This window comes from Tachypleus tridentatus, chromosome 10 (genome assembly GCF_004210375.1).
Source record: "Tachypleus tridentatus isolate NWPU-2018 chromosome 10, ASM421037v1, whole genome shotgun sequence".
NCBI lineage: Eukaryota > Metazoa > Arthropoda > Merostomata > Xiphosura > Limulidae > Tachypleus > Tachypleus tridentatus.
The window spans coordinates 149,150,469-149,164,871 of record NC_134834.1 but is presented as its reverse complement, the minus strand read 5'-3'; the positions used below and the strand labels follow the sequence as shown (position 1 = coordinate 149,164,871).

General features: G+C 32.0%; 1 protein-coding gene across 4 annotated transcripts in view; it reads left to right on the top strand.

Moving 5' to 3' along the window:
* The window catches only part of LOC143230591 (centrosomal protein of 104 kDa-like), a 56,598-nt gene that overhangs the window by 11,847 nt on the left and 30,348 nt on the right, over positions 1-14,403 (top strand). For all 4 annotated transcript variants that reach the window (XM_076464398.1, XM_076464399.1, XM_076464400.1 and 1 more), the window contains 8 exons: positions 4,368-4,506; positions 7,131-7,199; positions 7,679-7,704; positions 9,026-9,132; positions 9,579-9,636; positions 11,341-11,494; positions 12,072-12,102; positions 12,626-12,779. In XM_076464398.1, coding sequence (XP_076320513.1) covers positions 4,368-4,506; positions 7,131-7,199; positions 7,679-7,704; positions 9,026-9,132; positions 9,579-9,636; positions 11,341-11,494; positions 12,072-12,102; positions 12,626-12,779 — 738 coding nt within the window. The remainder of the gene's footprint in view (positions 1-4,367; positions 4,507-7,130; positions 7,200-7,678; positions 7,705-9,025; positions 9,133-9,578; positions 9,637-11,340; positions 11,495-12,071; positions 12,103-12,625; positions 12,780-14,403) is intronic.

The window sequence follows — 14,403 nt, the reverse complement described above, 5'->3', positions numbered from 1 at the left end:
ATCATATTTTTTCTTGAACTCCTCAACCTGTTTCATACTCCAGCAGTCTGGAAGAGCAGTTGCTGGTTCTTCATCATCTCTAGTTTGCGCAGTATTAGAAGCGGAAGTTTCATCTCTTCTTGAAGTCGCTGGTGTTAGATGTTCAATTGGATCTTGCTTTGAAGTTTCAATTCTTGGGGTATTTCTTAAAAACTTCAGTGTATTATGTTGCCACTTCATTTTAGGGACTGAAGCCTGAAATATCAAAATTCCTTTATGAAAAATTAAATTTGTTAATATAACTTCTCCTTAAACTTTCACCACAAGGGCTAAAAATATATAATTATTTTTTATAAATTTTCATATGAAAACTATTTTTATAATCATCTTTTATTTTTTTGGCGGCATATGAGAAAAGAAATTAATTTAACGTTTAACTGTTTTAGCAAATATTGTTTTTAGGTGATTCTGTTCCGCTTACATAAGGAATTGTATATGATAAGTATGTATCAACAAGCATAAATATGGTGAAATATAGTTATCAAACCATATAGTTGTAACGTAAATGTAGTACTATGGTGTTATGGTTCATGTTTATATCTGTTATTGCAAAAGTTTTTCATCTTTTGGCGTATATAATAAAATAACATTTTTATGTTAAAAATAACTTTTATACTTGTCACGTATTAAACTTAACATTCTCTAATGAATGTTTTAATGATAGATATATTTATAAAACAGCTATAAGGTAAGATAAAAACCAGAAAGAAGTGTTATAAGTTTGTTTATTCACTAAATGTGATACTTTTATTTCTGTTTATTACATATCTATAAGGTGAACATATATGTAATTTATTATTACTTGAGTATTTTAACTATTTTAAAAATAAATCATTTGTATAAATCTAATAGTAATTTAGTGGCGATGATAAGTGGTAATTACAATACGGTCTTGGAAGAAAAGATTCACGTGGTCTTAAATCCAATAAATAAAAAGATTAAGCACTTCGTCATATAACTGAGAAACTTGTCTATCAAATAATGAAATTCAGTCTTAGACTTAATCAGGCCTGGCATGGCCAAGCGCGTAAGGCGTGTGACTCGTAATCTGAGGATCGCGGGTTCGCGCCCGCGTCGCGCTAAACATGCTCGCCCTCCCAGCCGTGGGGGCGTATAATGTGACGGTCAATCCCACTATTCGTTGGTAAAAGAGTAGCCCAAGAGTTGGCGGTGGGTGGTGATGACTAGTTTCCTTCCCTCTAGTCTTACACTGCTAAATTAGGGACGGCTAGCACAGATAGCCCTCGAGTAGCTTTGTGCGAAATTCCAAAACAAACAAACAAACATAGACCTAATCAAACTACAAGTGACCTCTAGCGACACATAAAGTAGTGCCATAACCTTTTTTTTTTATATAAAGGTTACTTTGAATAAATATAATATAATTAAAATAAGTTCTACTCACCACAGTGAAGCCATATTTATATAAGTTTACCATGGTGAGTAAACATAAAATGAAATATCAGATATATAATAAACACACTTCGTTACTAAGTAAAATATACTCTTCTTCTCTCCATTTCCCTTGTGCAATGTTATGGATGAGGGTCAGAAATTTCTAAAACCGGTATCAGTTTGTGCCTAGTGGTGAAGGGACTCCATGTTTCTTTCTATAAGTAGTTACGATTCATATATCATACTTAAATGGTTGTAGAATGTTCTAGTATACAGTTATCGTATTGGGTTGAGTATCCAAGAGTCTCATGCTCAAAATGAGTTGCTTCTACCACTTTCAATTATTGAGGCTTGATAAGAGTAACTGTCGTTCTCGCTTTTTGATCGGCATCCTCCCAATGAAAGTGGTTTTTTTCAGGGTACTTCCCCCTAACAAAATTATTTATATTAGGATCCTTTAATCCCAGCCCTGAAATAAGACCGTGTAACAGCAAAACCGAAAACTAATACAACTATCATCTCTGTAAGTACCTATAAGCATAATAACAATACCTAATTCAAACTAGAAAAATAATTAAAACTGAATAACATACCGAAATAGACACTCATTTGTGTAAATAAATATGTAAATGCTGGATTTTCATCTCTTTGCTCATTCCACCACTCCATGACGCCAACCCTCGCCGACGGACAACATCCGACTGCCCTACAATACACAACACTGGATCTGCAAGGACACCCTCCTTCCTTCACGACTTCCAGTCATTCTTACAGCTTTTCTAAGTTTCTTACGCTACTCCCAGTCATGGGAGTTAGGCCCCACTTAGCACTACAACACTGATGCAGAGTGAAAACATTTTAACCTAAATTCCCACCACGTCCTTGTTGTTGTCGTTTCGCTTTTTGATTTAGAGTAACCATTTGGGCAGCAGGTAGTTCTGATATTCCGTTCAAAATTAAGGACAGCTATGCCTAAACTATAGGACATTTTGTCCTGGTCATTTAGCCAATTGTGTGCATAGTGTACTTTAGATTACAATGGCCCGGCATGGCCAAGCGCGTTAAGACGTGCGACTCGTAATCATAGGGTCGCGGGTTCGCATCCCCGTCGCGCCAAACATGCCCGCCCTTTCAACCGTGGGGCGTTATAATGTGACGGTCAATCCCACTATTCGTTGGTAAAGGAGTAGCCCAAGAGTTGGCGGTGGGTGGTGATGACTAGCTGCCTTCCCTCTAGTCTTACACTGCAAAATTAGGGACGGCTAGCACAGATAACCTTCGAGTAGCTTTGTGCGAAATTCAAAAAACAAACAAAACTTCAGATTACAAGCAAACTTTTTTAAATATCTGCCTTAGACTCTCAATAAAGTTGTTAATACTATCTATGTGTGATACTGGGAAACTGCCATATTTTCTTTTACTGTAGATAGGTAAATTGTTTAGTTTGCTTAAATTTGGAAGATTTATGTGGTTTTAGAGTGCAGATGAACTTTTGTTGTACAGGTCAGTACTATGTGTTTGAATTCATATTAGTCAGATTTAAAAATTTTCAAATTGTGTTTTTAAAAGCTCTCAGTTTGGGCATAGAAATAACTCAAATGAACTTCAATTTTACCTATTTTGCGATGTAAGCATGTACAAAACATGGTTTCATTAATTAGCATTTAACCAACTTTTTTGCAGGGAAAATAGTACGCGACATCCAGAAATAGAAAGCTCTTTTACTTGTTGATGAATGGGATAAGGGTTAGAGTCAACCACTTCTAAGAGATCACCTCCCAGTAGTTACAGATATTCACGTGCAAATTTGGTTTTTACCAGTGTACTTAGTTATTGCATAAAAAACTGGGTTTGCTCTTTTAAGAAAGGATTCCATACAGTAGTGAATGGTTATATGTATTTTTAAAGTGTTAATTTGTCTTATTTAAATTTTATATTGCTTTTATGTATCTGGTGAAACTCCTAAGACTTGTTCAATTTTGCATTTTTGTATTAATGAACTGATCATTGTTTTTGCTTGAATTAGAGTGCAAAGTTAACAGAAGATGAATTTGCAACAAGAGGACTCATAGTTTGGTTCTGTTTTGAAATTAGTTTTTGGTCAGAGTTAGAAGATTGAGGTTTAACTTCTTGGTACATTTCCTGACATTATTATTATTATTATCTGAATGAGAAAATAGTATATGTGGAAGTACAACATAAGTTAGAAAAACAGTGATTGTGGTCAAAGTTTTTACTAGTTAAGTCAGCTTGGCAAGGTCTTAATATTTGGAATGTTAAGTTTGGTTTGTTTTGAATTTTGCACAAAGCTACACGAGGGTTATCTGCGCTAGCCGTCCCTAATTTAGCAATGTAAGACTGCAGGGAAAGCACTTAAACATTACTATCCATCACCAACTCTTGGGATACTCTTTTACCAACGAATAGTGGGATTGACCGTCACATTATAACACCCCAGGCTGAAAGGACGAGCATGTTTGATGTGACGGGGATTCGAACCCGCGACCCTCGGATTACGAGTGGAGTGCCGTAACCACCTGGCCATGCCGGGCCCAAAATGTTAAGTTGGACCAGGAATATTATATATTTGGAAACACATTTTATTTAAACTTCATACATGTTTTTTACCATACCAGTTACTATAAAAAGTAAGATTATTTTCCCGTTTTAACAGCTGGATTTTTGTTTTATCATATTTTATCATAACCATGTGAATTGGATGAGTGCGACATGTTTTTATATTTATCAGACAAAACAAGCTCATGATCACAACGTGTTAATTACCAATCAGATTAAGATCTACTTCACGTGACGTATATACCTCACCCATATCTGAAGATGTGCATGAATTATGGTTTTTAGTTTTAAGAATATTTATGATGTTAATTTACACACATCACCTGTACTGACAGTGTTTTAATGTACTTCATTAGACAGATATCTCTCAGTGAGAATGTTGAAACGGACTATAAGGCCAGAGAACTGAAGTCCGCACTCTTGGACTCAGCAGCTCTGTATATCAAACTTGTGTTTCACCAAAATCATGTTAATAGATTCAACACCTACAGCCAGGTAGGACATAACACGTTTTCCACAAATATTTGTAAGAATTTATAGAAATGGTACATATTGGTAGAATAAAAGATGTGTTAGTGTACGTGAATGTTTTCTCAGCATAATTCCTCTAAAAAGGAATTTAATCATCCTGTGTTAATTTGTGTTATGAATTCGTGAGTTTGACTGTTGAGCTATACAAGCAGTATAACAGCATATATATGTGACATTCATTTCTTAACTGTATATGGCGTGGATTGTAAGAATGTAATATATAAATATATATTGTTTTAATCCATATATGACTTTTTATGTGCAATAATGTGATAAATTATTGCTATTGAATATGTTACTTGACCCACTATTGACAATATCGTTCAATAGTAGTAAGCTATGCTTTTTGTATTTAGATGTTTATATTGTTATTTGGTAAGTGGGAAATTTCACATTACAAAATGAGTATGGCTTAAGAACTAGAACTGTCTTGAAAGTTTAAGAAAAAATATGACCAGTATAAAAATATAATGCCAAATATTGGGTTTCAGTACATGCGATGAGCACAGCACAAATAGCTGTTGTGTACCTTTGTGCTTAAACAAACATCTAGTAGTGTTTCGTGGAGGGAGTTTTGACATCTACACAGTATAGAGAGATGCGTGGTTTTTGGAAACTTCCTTAATTTATATATTTGACATGACATCACAAAGTTTTCAGACATCTTCCAAAAAATACAGTAATGTAGAAATACAGTAAGTATTTTTATTTATTAGTGTGTTATGTAGCAAATGAATCTGTTAGTGAATTCGTTACATTGTTGTTAATCAACTGCTGATTTGATACAATTGAAATCTAACAAGTACGTGACTGTGTAATTATCATTGACCTATTAGTTGGCTCATTGTTGACTACTTGAACAATTACTGATAATTGTTTACTTTTATTTATTGATTTATATCCAATCAAAAACCGTTGTAGATCTTTACATATTTTTCTTCAATTGGAATGAATTATGATTATTGTTTAAACTGAATAATAAATAAGAACCTGAACAATGCCAGAAACCATTACAATTGTACTTTTACTAAAGAAAAAAAAAGAACCGCAACAATGCCAGAAACCATTACAACAGTAATTTTACTGAATAATAAGAAACAATCCGAACAATGCCAGAAACCATTACAACAGTATTTTTACGGAATAATAAAAAAGAATCTGAACAATGCCAGAAACCATTGCAAAAGTGTTTTTACTGAATAGTAAATAAGAACCCGAAAAATGCCAGAAACCAATACAATAGTATTTTTACTAAATAATAAAGAAAAGAATCGCAACAATGCCAGAAACCATTACAATTGTATTTTTACTAAATATAAAAAAAAACCGCAACAATGCCAGAAACCATTACAACAGTACTTTTACTGAATAATAAAAAAGAATCCGAACAATGTCAGAAACCATTACAACAGTACTTTTACGGAATAATAAAAAAGAACCCGAACAATGCTATAAATCATCACAAGAGTATTTTTACGGAATAATAAAAAAGAACCCGAACAGTACCAGAAACCATTACAACAGTATAGTTAGTGAATAATAAAGAAGAACCTGAAGAATGCCAGAATCTATTACAACAGAATTTTTACTGAATAATAAAAAAGAATCCGAACAATACCAGAAACCATTACAACAGTATTTTTACGGAATAGTAAAAAAGAATCCGAACAATGCCAGAAACCATTACAATAGTATTTTTACGGAATAATAAAAAACAACCCGAACAATGCTATAAATCATTACAAGAGTATTTTTACGGAATAAGAAAAAAGAACCCGAACAGTACCAGAAACCATTACAACAGTATAGTTAGTGAATAATAAAGAAGAACCTGAAGAATGCCAGAAACTATTACAACAGAATTTTTACTGAATAGTAAAAAAGAATCCGAACAATGCCAGAAACCATTACAATAGTATTTTTACGGAATAATAAAAAACAAACCGAACAATGCTATAAATCATTACAAGAGTATTTTTACGGAATAATAAAAAAGAACCCGAACAGTACCAGAAACCATTACAACAGTATATTTAGTGAATAATAAAGAAGAACCTGAAGAATGCCATAAACCATTAAAACAGTATTTATATTGAATAATAGAAAAGAACCCGAACAATGCCAGAAACCATTACAACAGTATTTTCAATGAATAATAAAAAAACATGAACAATGCCAGAAACCAATACAACAGTATTTTTATCTGAATAATAAAAAAGAATCCGAACAATGTCAGAAACCATTACAACAGTATATTTACTGAATATTAGAAAAGAACCCGAACAATGCCAGAAACCATTAAAACAGTATGTTTAGTGAATAATAAAGAAGAACCTGAACAATTCCAGAAACCATTACAACAGTAATTTTACAGAAGATATTTAACCTGGATTTATCACTAATGATAATCCGTGATAACGAGAGTTTCTAAAGAAAGTTATTTTAAAAATTGGCTAGAAATTAGATCACAATCTTGAGCTCAAACAACATTTGTGAGGTATTATATTATGACTATTATATTATTTTTTGAACCCAATAAAATACACATACGGCATTTTTAATTGTGTTATTTGTGTCTGTATTCTTAGATTGGAGTTGTCGCTATTAATATTATTGGGGAAGAGATGATAACCAAAGAAGAAAAGCCAAACAGTTTTGTAAGTATTAATAACCTGCACATGAGCACTTAGAAAACAGTGAAATGACTCCCTGTGTATTACATGCTATTGAATTTGCTACAGGATATCAATTAGAAACTGAACAATAGGCCTGGGAGAAAGAAAGAAAAGCTCCTGCAATCCAAAACGTATATTTGTTGTTTTCTTTTATTTTTTTCCTAAGATATACCTCCTACTGTTAAGTCTATACATACCTGTGTTAATCTAGTCACAGGCATTCTTAAAGAAAGCAGTATAAAGAAACCTAAATGTTGGTTTTTTAAAGATTATTTTGTATAATTAATTTCAATATAACAACTGTTAAATTTAGAAAGCCAAGTTTAAAACCATGCTCTTTCTGTGTTGTAAGTTTCAGGAAATTGACTTAAGTGAACTGAACACACAATTTTAACAATGCAATATCATGATATTGCAGATTTTTTGCACTCACATGTGTCTGATATGTTTTTTATTTCCAGGAAAATAAAGAAAATGAAATAAAAAAGTAAGTTGTTATTATTACTTTCAGTTTTATTCAGACATATTTTCACTTGTTTCTTTCTGATTTATGGTTTGAAGAATTTCTACAAATAAGTATTTGACTGGCAGTGAATAGACATTAACAAATTTATGAGTTACATGAGTTAATGAAGTAATTTCTAGAGCATGTTTTTATACACCATGCAAAGCTTATGGCTTCAAAGTTTTTTTATTGCTAATGATTAAATATATGATGAAGTTTACACAGTTACCATTGATATTCTAGATTAACATGCTGCCTTACTGATCTGTCCTATGATACAATGAGAAAAATGGTGCCAAGAAAATCACTTTCCTTCTCATATTTATTTAACATGCACTGATGGTAATTGTGTCTTTAGAAGCACATGTGAAGCTAGTCTGTTTTTGCAGTGTATTAACAGCAGATCTAATAAGATTACATTTACAGTAGATATGATCCAGAAGTAATAGTTCTTGAAGCACAAGCTTGAATTGAAAATGTAGGGTTTAACTTCTTTTGCAAAATATTTTAATTCAGTGTGCTGGAAAAACTGTTATGAATGTAAAAATCTTTCTTATCAAGAATGTTCCTATATTCTTACATGACCAGACGATAATCATTACAAAATACCTCAACATTTTTAATTCTAAAATGCAGCTGGTATTGGCATTAAAACTTCATTCAGTTGAAATAAAGTACAGAACAACATTTTGACCTTGTTAGGTCATCTTCAGGTTAACAAATACAGTTTCAAACTGACTGTTGCTTAGGGACAAGAATAATCCCAGCAGTGGTCAGTTTCAAGCTGTCTTTGTTAACCTGAAGGTGGCCTAAGAAGGTCAAAATGTTGTTCTGTATTTTAGTTTAATTAAAGTTTTAATACCTATACCAGCCATCTTTAGAATACATTTTTACTTAAAGTTGGTTTCTGATCATCATGACCCTTCTAAATTCTGTGTTAAGACTATCAGAAACTATTTATAAAATGAATTATATTTTCCTTATACATTAGTGTTGTGATTGATGTAAGTGTATCAAAATTGTAATGATTGCAGTGGCACAGCAGTATGTCTGCAGACTTACAATGCTAAAAACCAGGTTTCGATACTCATGGTAGGCAGAGCTTATGTAGCTTTGTGCTTAACTTCAAAACATAAAAAGCAAGAAAATTACAATAAATTTTTTCATGGAATAAGATGTTATGTTTAACCAACTATTCTTCATTTATAGCCTGTCACAGTGATATTTCACAGTTTTTGTTATTATATTTTAAACTGTATTGTCTTGTAATAATAAGTGAGTGTGATTTATTTACTGTTACAAGTGATGTCATATCACCATTGGATGATCTCAGTATATCAATGTATGTTGAAGGAGAGGTAGTGACATTACTACGAAAACTAGAAGTAAAGAAACAAAAAGCAATCTCTGGTGAGTTGGAGACATTTTACATTTTATTGTACATAATATGAGGTATTAGAATTTCCTGTCCATCTGCTAAACAATACCTTTGAGAGATAGTAGTATAAATCATTAATGTATTGAGTGATCAGTAGAATGCACTGGGACAAATATGGATTGTACTTTCTTCCTGGTCTGACATGGCCAGGTGTTTAAGGCACTCGACTCATAATCTGAGGGTCATGGGTTTGGATCCCTGTCACACCAAACATGCTCTCCCTTTCAGTGTTATTGCTATTTTATGAGTGTTTACTAAATATTAAGGTGCATAATGATATGAAAAACATTAAACACATTTAATACAGACATTGAAGTTGGAGAAATGCTAAGTACATACTGAAACCACGTACAAAAGTTGTGATCATGGAACTGTCTAGAATATATCAGTAGAAAAAAATGATTTTTTTTATTTCTAGAAGAAAGGTTTGTGTATGCAAAGAAACTGAAGAATGCAATGAAAGAATTAAAAGAGGTAAAGATTAATTTGTTTTTTTTTGTTGTTGTTATTACTGCCTTTTTAGCCCTTACCAAGGTTCTTAATTTACATGAACCAGTACAGTTAAAGTCATTACGAAATAACTTTATATGCTCGTCATAAATGTATGTATAAGTTGGTCAAACGTGACCTCGTCATTTAGCCTGTTAGACTGAGGACACTTTAAGCCAGAATATGTTGCTAAACATGTCCCACATTTTTAGTTGATGAAACATTACAACATTGACAGTCAGCTCTGTTGTTTTATTAATATTTATTGTATAGACAGCAGGTGATGTGAGAACTACAACACTGACAGCTCCATTGTTTTATTAATATTTAATGTGTAGACAGCAGGTGATGTGAGAATTACAACACTGACAGTCAGCTCTGTTGTTTTATTAATATTTATTGTGTAAACAGCAGGTGATGTGAGAACTACAACACTGACAGCTCCATTGTTTTATTAATATTTATTGTGTAGACAGCAGGTGATGTGAGAATTACAACACTGACAGTCAGCTCTGTTGTTTTATTAATATTTATTGTGTAAACAGCAGGTGATGTGAGAACTACAACACTGATAGTCAACTCTATTGTTTTGTTAATATTTATTGTGTAGACATCAGGTGATGTGAGAACTACAACACTGACAGTCAGCTCTATTGTTTTGTTAATATTTATTGTGTAGACAGCAGGTAATGTAGGAACTACAACATGGACAGTCAGCTCTGTTGTTGTACTAATTATTGTTATATAGACAGTAGGTACATGAGAACTACAACACTGACAGTCAGCTCTGTTGTTTTATTAATAATTGTTATATAGACAGCAGGTGATATGAGAACTACAACACTGATAGTCAGCTCAGTTTTATTAATAATTGTTGTGTAGACAGCAGGTGATGTGGGAACTACAATACTGACAGCCAGCTCTGTTGTTTTATTTATATTTATTGTGTAGACATCAGGTAATGTGAGAACTACAACACTGACAGTCAGTTCTGTTGTTTTATTAATAATTGTTGTGTAGACATCCGGTAATGTGAGAACTACAACACTGACAGTCATCTTTATTGTTTTGTTAATATATATTGTGTAGACAGCAGGTTATGTGAGAACTACAACACTGACAGCTCTGTTGTTTTATTAATATTTATTGTGTAGACAGCAGGTCATGTGAGAACTACAACACTGACAGTCAGCTCTGTTGTTTTATTAATATTTATTGTGTAGACAGCAGGTAATGTGAGAACTACAACACTGACAGTCAGCTCTGTTGTTTTATTAATATTTATTGTGTAGACAGCAGGTAATGTGAGAACTACAACACTGACAGTCAGCTCTGTTGTTTTATTAATATTTATTGTGTAGACATCAGGTGATGTTCACTGTTAATTGTTCTGGTCAGTCTCTAAAGTCTCTAAATTATGGATGGCTGTGACTGAATCCTACTTGTTTGTGACTGCATTGGTTAGCTCACATTTTGCATAAACCAGTATTGAAGGTGAAAACACCAAATACCAAGTGTACAAACACTATAGGAAATGAATTAGTTGATTTTATATTAAATACTTGTTTTATATGTAGAAATTAGTCAACCAATGTTCTTGAAATTGATCTAGTTAGTTAGTTTTATATATATAAATATATTATGAAGTGCTAAATATTTCAATAAATTATGCTTTTGTTCCTTTTCTTGGTTGGAGAAAAACTGGGAAAATTTACTATTGAAAAACAGATGGCAGTTGAGTTAGAAGATTTTGATGAGGCTCGTGCAAAGAAGAAAGAAATTGATGAGTACCGATTGGAGGCTTATGAAAGACTAGGATTACCAGATTTACTGGAAATGGATGGGGTAAAATCTTGCTTTTGATAAGATTACAAAGATTAATACGTTAGTGTGCCCCAAATCAAGATTCATTGAAATAGGTCACTGTGAGGTTTATATTTTGAGGATCTCTTCTTAACCACTATAGTCATATTTAAACTAATACTTTGAAATAGCTAAACCTATCCTATGATATAAAGAAGAAATGATAAAATAAGGTTAGATACTTGAGGCAGATTATTTCAGCTGACAGATTTCTTTTTAAGGTTTCATATGTAAATGGTGTAAATATGAAATTTCAAACATGTTTTTCTTTTCCTAATTTAAAACCTATTATTATGAATGTATTCATACTTTCAATTTCAATCATGTACATATTGAATCATTGACATGATGAACTTAAATTAAATGCTAAAAATACTGATAATCAGATCAGATGCTCTTGTAATTGTAGTACTATAAACATATGTTTATTTACTGTTTTTTACAAACTTTAAAAAATGATTAACAGAAATAGCTGTTGAATTTAGGATCTGAAACAGTCATATTCAAGTATATTCTAAAAATATATATAAACATGATTCTATATCTATATTTTTTTCAGTATAATCCTATCCTCGATATGTCACAGGGAGGTGAGTTGTTCCTTTATTATCCAATTTAATCTATTTTCATTGAGTAGTTAAGATTTAAAAACTGAAGTTACATAGTGAAATGTTGTTGATTTACAATCTTATTTGTATTGTTTAAATATAAAAACAAATTAATATAACTTTCATGTTAGATTTTTAGATAAATACATGTCATCCATTTAAGAAATTATATATGCCTAGCCTCCTAGATATAGAAGTTTGTTCAGGTTTTCAAACCTCCATTATTTTGGTTTTAGCATGACTTTATTTTTGATTATTATTACTGGATCTTTAGTCCACTTAGAAGTAATCTGTTACAATTAAAATTAGAGAAAAACTTTTATATAGCAACACAAAGAGAACCAAAGAGTGGGTTTAACTTAAGTTACTCCACTTTGCATTATCTCTTCTAATGGTGAGACATCTTTCTCATACACTGTGTGAATGTTTTTCATCAGAAATGGAAATTGAATTATAATTTTCTTTAGAATGTTAAAGTGTGTAAATTATTTCTATTTGTTATCAGAATTAAAACTACCAAAAGTGGAAACAGTGAAAACTCCACCACCACCACCAAAACCTAAAGCACCTACTCCATCCCCTAAACCTTCTGGCCATCCCAGAAAATCACCAAATAGTTTTACAGCTTATGAAGATCGCATCATTCCATCCTTGAAGAGGTGAGTCTGTTGAAGTACATGTTTCTGAATGTCTGATAGAAACTGATATAAACTGTTGTGGTAATCTTGGCAGTTGTTATTCACATATGATGTTTTCACTGATCCAAACTGTTGTGGTAATCTTGGTTGTTGTTGTTTATGTATGACGTTTTCATTGATATAAACTGTTGTGGTAATCTTGGTGGTTGTTGTTTAACTATGATGTTTTCACTGATCTAAACTGTTGTGGTAATCTTGATGGTTGTTATTTATGCAGGATGTTTTCACTGATCTAAACTGTCGTATGTTTTTCATTATTGTAATTGAGTATTGTTGAATGTTTGCTTGCATAGTTTTCACAAACTTCCAGGCCTTAGTGAACAATAATACAAATATATGGCTCATGAGCACAGACTAAGAAAGAAGAAAAATGAAGTAAAGGAAAAAGTAGAGAAAAAGTGCACAGTACAGACCAGTTAAAAAATTAGTGAAAAAAAACGTTAAGTTAGCAGACATGTGAGTGATTAGCCATAATAGATATTTTAATGTAAGTTTCAGAGTTAAATAGAGATAAGGAGAATAATTTGTTTTCTCAAAGGGTGTTTTAAAGTAATTGAACCCATATGTGTGGACTTTGGCTAAAAGGAGACAATTATTTAAGGTTCAGGATACAACGATGGTAACTTACATAGTTACCGTAAGTGAACTGATACTATTGTGATAAGAGCACAGAAAAATAGTTTGTTTTGACAATTGAATTTGAAAGTAACTTAATCAACATAAGTGGACTTTTGACAAGAAAACAGAATTATTTATAATTCAACATACAACTGTTATATCCATAATGTAAGGAATTTTTATGTGCATATATCTAACTTGTTTTGAGTATATTATTTTATAACAAGTAGATTGTGTGCTGCTTGTTTAGTGTTCAGATTTATTGCTAAGAAGTTATGGACATTTGCTGCAGAAGAATCCTCAGCCAACTAGTATACATAAAACCCTGACAATGCTCTTAGTAACAAACCTTTACTGGACAAAAATTCTTTGCAGTTCAAGTAGATGCAGTTCTTCAAAGATTCAATGCTTATGACTGATTTTACCTTTAAACGAGAGTGTATTATATATTTAGATTTATGCTCATTTCAATATATTAGTTTGCTGTTTTAGCTATTGCATAGCAGCTCACAGAATGGCTCTGAGATTTTTTGTTTATTTTTCAAGTACAAACTTTTAGCTTATAGCTCTGTTACTTCTTGACTGGTTTGAGACCCAATTACAGTTTAAGATTATGGAGGTTAAGTCCTTTTGATTGATGTGTTTGATGATGCCTAAAGTCTCAGATTAATTTACTTTAATTCTGCCTAAAATAATTTAAATTTGAGAGTTAGTTGGTAGAGATTCTGATGAGTAATAAAATTGAATTAGGTATCCTTGATATTGCTGTCACACAAAAATATAACTGATAAAAAGAGAGAAAAAAGGTCACATAGGGTAATTTACTCTAATCCTGCCTAAAAGAATTTCAAGTGCTGTGGCTGTTATGGATTCCTTATTTCTTAAAGATAAACAAACATTTGTATGTGTGTATATATAAATATATATATCATATTATAACTAATGTTATCCTAGGAATTGCATTAAA